Consider the following 10335-nt stretch of genomic DNA (forward strand, 5'->3'; position numbering starts at 1 on the left):
GTGTGTGTGTGTGTGTGGGTCGTCTACCTCGTTAGGTTTTTGGGATTCTGCCTGTTCCTGGGTTTGGATTCTGCCTGCTGTTCCAGGACACCTTTTGTTGTATGGATTTTGTTATTGTTAATTAAATCCTCAAAATCAACATTCTCGTCTGTCTGTCCACAATCTCCTGTGTTGCGTAACAAAAGCTTTCATCATTCCTGTTTCCACTTACAAAAGTGTGTAAGTAGCAAACAGCTAATAATCTCTCTGTAGCACATGTTGCTCCCATGGAATTGTTGCAAAAATAAACATGGAGACATTTGCCACAGATGGTTACAAATATTTAATGTTTGGACTTCATGAATCTACTGGAAGTTTAATAAGAACATGTAAGTAGGGGAATACTTTGTGCCAACATGATGATGGCGACAATCTTTTTCAAATTATGCGAGCTATTAAAAGTTGCAGACCCCATAAAACAGCACTGTGTATAAACAAGCAATCACAGTCACATAAAAATATAAAGTGAATGTGAGGAGGGTTTTAACACTCAGCAGGACCAGGGCTAAATCAGTCAGCATAAGAAAGTTCTTTTTACTAGATCTGCTTTAAGATCTTTTACTTTAAATTATTAGCATGTATGTCTGCAGGGGGAAAAGTACATGTGTGTTGTGAGCTGACTGATGGATAGCGGCTGCTGCATCTGTAAGGATGTTTGTATAAGGATGAGTACTGTGTGAGATTAACAGAGAAGCAGAGACAAAGTCCTTATGGAAAATATATAGGAAATGATCTAATAGCGTCAATCACTAGTGTTATTTATACACCCCAACAGACAATATTGATATAATATACAATAATAGTTTTGCATAGCAGTTTAATATGTTTTATTTGTCTATAAATGGACATGTTAGTATGCTTCACTTGATTAAAGTTCATCCAGAGGCAAATAAATCTAATACTCTTACGTATACTCAACTCAACACAGCTTTTTTTCCTACCATTGTACATTCATTATCTAAACTGCCTGTGGCCTGTTTACTGTTGTGGCTTTGTGTGTGTGTGTGTGTGTGTGTGTGTGTGTGTGTGTGTGTGTATCTGCATATATCAAACACAAGTAGTAATAATATGTAGACAGTTTAGAGGCAAAGAGAGAGGATACAGATTTCTTTTAACTCCCCCTAACAGTTTAACAAAGACAGACTCTGAAAAAGCTCAAAACATTAAGGTAGAGACCTCTGACACCTGCTCTGAATCAGCCTGGTTAGTCTTTCCCTGTTCCCCAGAATTGTTTCCTCCCTGCCTGTTTTCCTGCCTAATCACCTTATCCTGCGCACCTGAGCTTCTCCACCAATCTCTCCACCCCCATGTCATCCCCTTGTCGGGTTAGTTTGTTTCTTTGTTGGATCCTTGCATTTGTTCTTTGTTTGATCAGTTTTGCTTTACCTGTGCACAACCTTAAATAAAGACTTATTTCTCCAAGTTTCTGTTGCCTGCAGTCTCCTGCGTTTGGGTCCACCTGCTCCACTCTTCATGGAAAAAGGACAGTAATTGATAGTGTGACCATGACCTGGCACCCCTTTTTAGGTACCTGTTGTTGCACAGGACTCCACTCAATGAAGCATGCAGTCACAGTACATCTAACTGTTACTCAGTTACAACTAGCGTTCACTTGCAGTGGTGCACGGGTTGGGCTTTGTCCCGTGGTGGGCTCCTTCCCTCCCTCCCAAGCCCGGGGCCCTTCAGCGTGTGTGTGTGTGTGTGTGTGTGTGTGTGTGTGTGTGTGTGTGTTTGTCTGGCCCCATGTCTATGTAATATTTTGGAATGTGAGTCTCTGTGGATCCCGAGGGGTAAAAACCAGGGAGTGAGGGGATCCCTCCAGTGACGCATACTGTATTTGTAACTGTCTGATTAAATCGTTGTGTGAGTTCATGAAGTTTATCCCTTAGGAACTGATCTTGTTGACCTTTGACCTTGTACTGTTCTGGTAGGGCTATGAGCAATATTATGATGATGTATCAGCGAGACTGAAAGTTTGATGACCCGTAATAACACAGACATGACCTTTAGGGCTGATGGCTACAGAGCCATTGATCCTGAATGTGATTCCCCTTCAAAGAACATCAGTAGTCTTTTATTATGTAAAATCACACTGGGATTACAGTAAATTAAGTTGTACATGTTTCCTTTTCTCACTTTAGAACCAAAGTCTGGTGTGCTTTTTCATGTTGACATGATTCCCATCAGTTCATTGTTTATTTCAAAGTAACAGACAGAAAGCCTGCCTGCTGTGTGTGGCTGCTATTTGGGAGGCTGACTCACCCCAGTTACTTAATGCATAGAGTCAGCTTCTTACCCCTAACTGCCCCACTAGCTCCCACAGACATAAATTGAATGAGAAAGCAAAATGCCAGGTTAAATGTGGCTGAGGTAGCGGGATGATTTAGCTCGGCTGCCTGGGCTGGAGCGTCTCTCCTGGTTAGGAGGTAGCGTGACAGTTCCTGGTGCACAAACTACCTAGGAACTCTACAGAATAAATACAAGGCTTCATCAAAGGACAAAATTAAATTATTCTATGTTGTGTAACTGTGCAAGAACTGTTACAGCTGGGTCTCAGCTACAAACGTGCATTAAATTGCATCCAGCAACATTATGAAATTAAACCCACCTCTGACCCACAGAGTTTCCCAATCCCAAAGTTTCCAAAAATACAAAATACCAGACTGGATTTTGAGTAAATGTGTATAAAATCATGCATAAGATTCTGAAAAATTTCCATTTGAGCCAATGGTGCAGCCACAAAAACATAAAAACCTGGGTATGAGCATTTCACTCAGTGTAAACATTAAGCACTGAAGCATGAAGACAGAATGTACAGAAAATGATACAATAAGGGGTTAAGATAAGAAAAATGTTGCCCTTAAATTGAATACAGCAATGGATAAAAAACTTTTGTTTGAAGAAGAAATCAGAAAAAACATTTACAAACTAGTAGCAGCCACTAAAAAATGCCTCTATTAAAGGACCACATTACAAAGAATACTGTATAAATGACAAATGCAATTGACTACATCACAAGTACTCCATACAAGTTCCATAAAAATGAATATTAATAAAAGTACAAGACTAAAAAGCAATATACAGCATAAAGAAAAAGTAGGAAAAAAACAAAAGATCCACTAATAATGAAACATTTTGCCCTAAAACCATAAACAACAGAATAAGCTTACCATTATATTTTAGCAAAGCAGTTTAGCCTTTGCAACCAATTGTTTGTGTGGTTATAATCTGAAGGACAACTGTGCAGCACAGTAAGAGTTATGTTAAGAATTGCAATGATGTAATGCTGTAAACGTCAGGCCGAGCTTGACCATGGAGGGACACTGCTGGGACTCTGTGTGCTTGTGGCCTCGGCCGTTTACTTCTTACATGTCGACACTCATACATGTCGGTCACAGACGCTCACAGTTGGCACTCTCAGAAGGACTGCGCAGTTATGGCCTCTTACTGTATGTGGGTAACATACTGGAGTACTGGAGTATGCATGTACAAACAAAGGCTTCCTGGCATAAACTCCTGTGTCTCAGGCAGGCCCTTATATGGTCAGAGTGATCAATATGACACATGGTTCATCGCAAGCGTTCTTCAAAACATTCCCGCCCTCTCTACTCCTACTGGAGACACAAAGCAGAGGGCTCGGAGCTCCTGCTTGTGTCCTCCAGCTGAATTTTCCCTCTCGCTGCAGCTGCAGCTGCAGCTGCAGCTTTCTCCGACTAAGCTCTCAACCTGCTTGGTAAGGATATCGTCCCTTTAAACCCCTATCTAAGCTAGTATTCATGGTGGGATTTTCCTCTCAGTCTAGCTGACAATAAGCCATGCGCTTGCGGCTTCATAAGGGGGAAAGTTCTGAGGAGGTGTTAACTCATCCCCCAAAGCTGCCCTGAGGGACAGCAGTGTTTGGGTTCAGCTCCACTGCCTGAGCTAATGTGGGTCTGTTGTCTGACTCCCCGCTCCAACGGTTTGTGCCCGGCCACCTGCTGATTCTGCTGGTTTGGATGGACTGCCTGGAGCCCAGACCTAACCTACATAATCAACATGTCCCTCCTTCTAAACTGTGCTCAAATGCACACATGCCAATAGAACACACACACAAGCACACACACGCACACACACACACACACAAGCATAGCACAATGCTATTTACCTCCCAACCAGAACAAACCAGCCAAGTTAATACAATCCTGAAAACTGCACCTCACACAGAAGAAATCTCTCTAAGAGGATTTATTCTTCAAAAAGGAAGCTGTTAAATAAAGTCAGTGTGTATTTGGCGATAGCAAATTCCCTATTTGGATTATTTCACGTCCTTCTCAGTGCTGCTTGATGGTATTTTTTAATACCGATATCCTCTTTCAACTCCTTTTGGTCTTCTAATTCCCTAAAAAGCTTGAACTTGACAACAACCTCACTGTGGCACTGAGCTGAGTGTGTGCAATTGTGCTGCAAAAAGCAACAGATCAAGTAAAGGATTTGTTGATTGCCTGAGCTCAGAGAGGAACATTTATTTTAATTTAGGCAATTATTATGTCACCCCTTTTCCCATCTTGTTGCTGAATTTGCAGAACTAATGCTATTTCGACAGGGATAAAAGTTTAGGAAATGGTACTACTTGCTTTGATAGCATTTTGAAATTTGCATTGATTGTGAAAATATGTGAACTTATACTGTCTTTCTTTTTTCTCCCTCTTGTCTTCCCCTTACCTTTCTCCAGAGTCTGTGAACAGGGGAGAGAGGGACACTGTCTGCCCCACTGTCCAGCGACACAATGAGCTGGAGCTTCCTCACGCGGCTGCTGGAGGAGATCCACAACCACTCCACCTTCGTGGGGAAGCTGTGGCTCACCGTGCTCATCGTCTTCCGCATCGTTCTCACTGCTGTTGGGGGAGAGTCCATCTACTACGACGAACAGAGCAAGTTTGTCTGCAACTCGGGCCAGCCGGGCTGCGAGAATGTCTGCTATGATGCCTTTGCCCCTCTATCTCATGTTCGCTTCTGGGTCTTCCAGATTATCTTGGTGGCGATGCCTTCTCTCATGTACATGGGCTATGCTGTCAACAAGATCGCACGGTTAGATGAAGCCAAAGGAGGAAGTGGTTCTGCTGCAGTTAGAACAGGAGGAGGGAGCTACACGCACAGGAAGCCCAGGAAAATCTGCTTTGGAGCACGGCAGCACCGGGGCATCGAGGAGACCGAGGAGGACCAAGAGGATGATCCCATGATCTATGAGGTGCCAGAGATCGAGCCCCCCAAAAGGCCACGGGATCCTCTGCAGCCAGCACCCAAACCCAAAATCCGGCATGATGGGCGCAAGCGTATAAGAGATGAGGGGCTGATGCGGGTTTATGTTTTGCAACTGGTGACTCGTACGCTGCTAGAAGCAGGCTTCCTTGCAGGGCAGTATTTGCTGTATGGGTTCCGTGTGATGCCTGTGTTCGTGTGCTCGGGAAAACCCTGTCCCCACAGCGTTGACTGTTTTGTGTCGCGACCCACAGAGAAGACCATCTTCCTGCGCATCATGTATGGTGTCACTGTCCTTTGCCTCACGCTTAACGTTTGGGAGATGCTCCATTTGGGGATTGGCACCATCTGTGACATTCTTCGCCGTCGGCGCTGCCCACCTCAGGAGGATGAGTACCAGTTGGGATTACTGGGCAACAATGGAGGCGTGGAGGGCTCAGTAGGGGGGACAGGGCCAGAGGCAGGCTCTGAGGGAGGGGTTGGTGGAGATGGGGCTGCGGATTATGTGGGTTACCCCTTCTCATGGAACACCCCATCAGCTCCACCTGGCTACAACATTGTGGTAAAGCCAGAGCAGATGCCCTACACGGACCTTAGCAACGCTAAGATGGCATGCAAGCAGAACCGGGCGAACATTGCCCAAGAGGAGCAGCAGCAGTTTGGTAGCAATGAGGATAACTTCCCCACTGGAGGGGAGGCCCGTGTAGCTTTGAACAAAGACATGATTCAGCAAGCTCATGAGCAACTGGAGGCGGCCATCCAGGCTTACAGTCAGCAGCACCGGGCAGAGGGGCAGCTTGGGGACAACCAGGACGACAAGCCCCAAAGTAACATCATCCAGGCCCAACCTCCAACACAGCCTCAGCCTCAGAAAGAGCGCAAGCATAGATTCAAGCATGGGAAAGGAGGCAGCAGTGGTGGAGGCAGCAGCAGCAACAGCAGCAGCAGCAAATCCGGAGAGGGCAAGCCCTCTGTATGGATTTAACCCCAGAAACAGTGGCATGTATTGTAACAATGTACATATTAGAGACTGAATGACGAGTTGTTGCAATTTTCCTCCATATTTAAACACCACGGTGCCTTAAAGAATCCTGCAAGCTGGAGAACATGTGTGTTTGTGTACTAAGGTGTGTCAACATATGTGATGTTGCAGCTGACAATTTGTTTTGTCTGGGCTATCATTGTTTAACTTGAAACATCACACCAACACAAACTGTAGGCCACAGTCTGTCGTTTACATGTCTCGTTCTCCTCAAGCCCTGAAGCAGATTATTGACCTCTGTTGTCTTCCCCTTGGTCCTTTCTAAGGGATTTGAACTTGATAATGAGTTCTGTTGCAAATCAGATTGATCCCAGATTTGGCTCAGCTCATTTTCTGGCCGCTCCTCTGCAAAGACAGCGTCTCCGTTAATACATTGGCATCCTAATTCTTTGGATGTGAAAATGTATTTATGTATTATTATAATACAAAGGCAAAGGGATTGCATGTCATCACTATGTTCTGGCAAGCCAAAGCTATGAATCCATACTGTAATGACGCTATCAAGGAACTTCATAACACTAAAAATGCAATAAAATGAAACCATAATTGAGTGGCAATGCCTAAAGCAGTGACTTTATAATGCAGTGAGAACATCACCTTCCTGAAAGCGGTGTCCTGTCAGTCATGTTCTGTGCGTGTTCTGCTTTCTCTCCAGTGTCAATCACAGTGTTATGTTGCTGTGACTTTGCTTTTGACAGTGTGTTTGTACATGTTTCCTGTGGGTTTTTTGATAGCTGTGCTACACCAGCTGCTGCTCAAAGACCGATAAGTACAGCAGGTGGCTTTTTTTAACCAGTCTACATCTGAGACAAAAAAAAAGTTATTTTCAAAAGGTGCATAAACCATCCAGTTTGAATACCTTATTCCTCAACATCTCAGTTCCACTCTATGGCTCTTCATGGCTATTTAACAAGGCTGCTCAGCACTCCACTGCTCTCATCTGCCTTGTAGTTGACTGCCCCCTGGTGTTATCATCTACAGCGCTTCCTTCATTGGGGAGTAGACACCAGTTGCCAATGCTACCTGCATCCAGCAACACCTTAACCAGCTGTAGTGTAGTGACAAGCCTTGTGTCAGTTATGTCTTCTCAACGCTACAAGTTCAGTGTTAGATGCACAAGGCTGCAATATCACCACGTTGTAATGGAAAAGGTTTAAAGCCATTACTATATAGTGAGACCAAACACTGTTTGTGTGATGCAAGTGTCAGTGCCAAGACGTTATGCTAGGCTGCCATGAAGCCTGGTTGTTTGTAGCTTTGGAATACTGTGGCCATGCTACTCCAATTGTGGAATAATGCCTATGTGAGACCAACCCTTTTCTAAAAGTCAATTGTTTTTTGTATTACAGTATGTGTTTTGCTTTTCAGAATGGGATTTGAAGAGCAAACTCCAATATGGAGTTCCTTTTTATGTTCAAACTGGTGTTTTATATGAAAACACTCTTTTTTTAATGTGTTTTGTAAAATAAAGAAAAAGAAAGCAAGTTCTTTTAACAATGTTTGTTACAATTATACAATTTGTTGTATAGGTATTTATGGTTATTGTGTTTTAAATTGCCTTCCATTGTAAAAAAAAAAGAAAGGAAAAAAGTTAAATATTACATAGTATATTTTTATAATATGTCGGCTACAGTGACTTATTGATGTAAAGAAAAAAAGCCTGACTTTTCCCTGTATGTTACAGTATCAGTATTAAATGTATGTAGCAGCCCTCTGGGCTATTTTAATAACAGTGTTACTCCTTTTTCAACATTTTTCTGAGATCTGCTAAACAGCACTGTACGGAGACAAACTGGCTGATAGGATCAGTTGACAAAAGGACATGAAGTGCCAAATTATTGAAACCATTCCAAGCTTTGAGCACCGTGGCTTTCCAAACAAGCAGCAGTTCGTTTAATGTCAAAACTGGTAAGGGGAGCAAATCTGAAAAGCCAGTCCATTATGTTCTTTAGTTAATAAATCTATAAATCTTGTCTAAAGGATCTGAATCTAAGTAACTGAACAAACCATTACTCATGAGTTGTGAGGCTGGACATTGTGACGTGGTTTCCTTCACCTAACGTTACAGCAGGGTGCTCGCGTAGAAAGAGTCTTTCTCATTGGCTTGTTCACCTCCACATGTCTGTTCAACAAGCTGGCCAGAAGCAGACAGTCATAAATCACCAGAAGTACTTGAGTCAGCTGCTTCTAAGAGCATTGACTGACTCTGGCTCCGCTGGTGCCGCTCTATGCCAATAAGCCAGAGGTGGTTTACTGACTTCCAGTCAGTGTCAGTCTCCACCCTGGAGGCCAATCAGCACTCATTACATTTTTCCCCAGTGAGAAATGTTTCTCAACTAAAGTATTTACTGTGTTTTGTTCAAAAAGGAAACAAACAATGTATACATGGATAGCATGCAGCTGGTGATGCTTTGCAGTTGACTGAAGCCACTAGATGGAGACTTCCTGTCAAAAGAAGGAGCACTTCAGAGAGTGAGGAAGGGGCGTTTTGGGGAGGTGCCATGAGGGTACTGAAAGTCCCCATCTGCTCAGACGGGATGACTGGCAGCTTGGCCTTACAAATCCAACACTATTTTAGGTTATGTGGATCAGACTTGTCTGTTTCTAGGGGTAAGAAAGGAATTCAAGCAGCTATGCAGCTCAAAAGAGTTACCCTATGGCACAGTTTTGTATTTGTGTCACCCTGTTCTCTTTTGTAAAGTGAGTGACAGAGAAAGAAAGATAGTAAGTTAAGAAAGACAAAAGTGGGCTCACTGGACAGAAATGGCTTTTACAACTACTTGTATTAGGGTTTAATTTCCTCTGCATATGGTTGCTGTTTCTCCAAAATGTCACTTGGGCTTTACAAGAACACTTAAAGCAAAAACAGGACAAAGCAAGCGTAAAGGAACCCTGTCTTATTTGTCTTACAGAAGTGATTCAATGTGTGTTTTGACCTTTGTGACATTGCATTTGGGAGACAATAAAAAAAGGCTGTTGGCCTGTTAGGAGGGACATATTTCTCAATTTATAATGAGCAACTTATCCTTCAAGTTCAGCACTATGTATATGTTGCTTTCTTTCGTGAATGTTCTTTTTTACGTCAGTACATTGATTCTTTAAGGATTTTCAGCTTAAGCTTAATTGCTAACAAAGTACTGACAGTATGCATTATGCATTACCTAAATTTGAGAAAAGTTTTACTTGATTTCAACAATATGCATTTGAGCACCCTTTAAAACATTTTGGAACTGACAGCCATTTTATTATGCCTTATGGCAGCTAAAGGAATTATAAGCAAAAGCATGTCACACAGTGGTTGTCTCAAAAGTCTTTTGTGGGTTAATATATCAGGGATACCACAATGTCCACCCTCAGCATTTGTCTGTCTATGTAAAACAATGTCAGTGTTCAGAAGAAAGACTGTGGTGTTTCCCTTTATGTTTCTTACAGTCACCCATGCGGGATGTGACAATTAAACCAGTGGTAATACCAGTACAAACTGATTCATTCATGCATTTGTGCATTTCTGTGTTTTTCTATGCCTTTTGTAAAATGTAAATTTCTTTGAGTACCATTCTTGCATCCCCTGGCAAAGATTTGTTTTCATATTTGTTGATGAATAGACATAACATTTGCATGTGAAAAGACCTATTTTCCTAAAAAAATAAATCAGAAATGCATATTGAATAAAGTGTCAGCATCTTTTGTCTCGTCTCAACAGCCGAGAGAAAACCCTGGAAATAAAAAGCTTCCCACGCTTGAAACGATGAGTATTGCCCTGTTCTTGTTGTCGGTATGAGATCTGTGGTTGATTTTGATTGGTGGAGAACAGGGGGTCTCTGCAGTCCTATCAAGAGAATTACAGCGACACAGGCTGATGTTGTGTCACTGGCAGGAACAACCCAGGAGACCGAAGAGATGCCACTTCAGCTCACGTCAGCTCCTGTATGTCATTTTGTTTGTCAGTTTGGCAGTTCATTCAGTGACAGTTCAACTTAACGTTGTGATGAGTCTGTCAGGCTTTGAATTACATA

General features: G+C 42.7%; 1 protein-coding gene across 3 annotated transcripts in view; it reads left to right on the forward strand.

Moving 5' to 3' along the window:
- Positions 1-10065, forward strand: part of gjc1 (gap junction protein gamma 1) — a 43382-nt gene extending 33317 nt beyond the window's left edge. For all 3 annotated transcript variants that reach the window (XM_032537870.1, XM_032537871.1, XM_032537872.1), the window contains one exon: positions 4751-10065. In XM_032537870.1, coding sequence (XP_032393761.1) covers positions 4805-6262 — 1458 coding nt within the window. In that variant the 5' untranslated portion in view covers positions 4751-4804 and the 3' untranslated portion in view covers positions 6263-10065. The remainder of the gene's footprint in view (positions 1-4750) is intronic.
- The last annotated feature ends 270 nt before the right edge of the window (positions 10066-10335 follow it).

The sequence above is a fragment of the Etheostoma spectabile genome, chromosome 15 (genome assembly GCF_008692095.1).
Source record: "Etheostoma spectabile isolate EspeVRDwgs_2016 chromosome 15, UIUC_Espe_1.0, whole genome shotgun sequence".
NCBI classification, from domain to species: domain Eukaryota; kingdom Metazoa; phylum Chordata; class Actinopteri; order Perciformes; family Percidae; genus Etheostoma; species Etheostoma spectabile.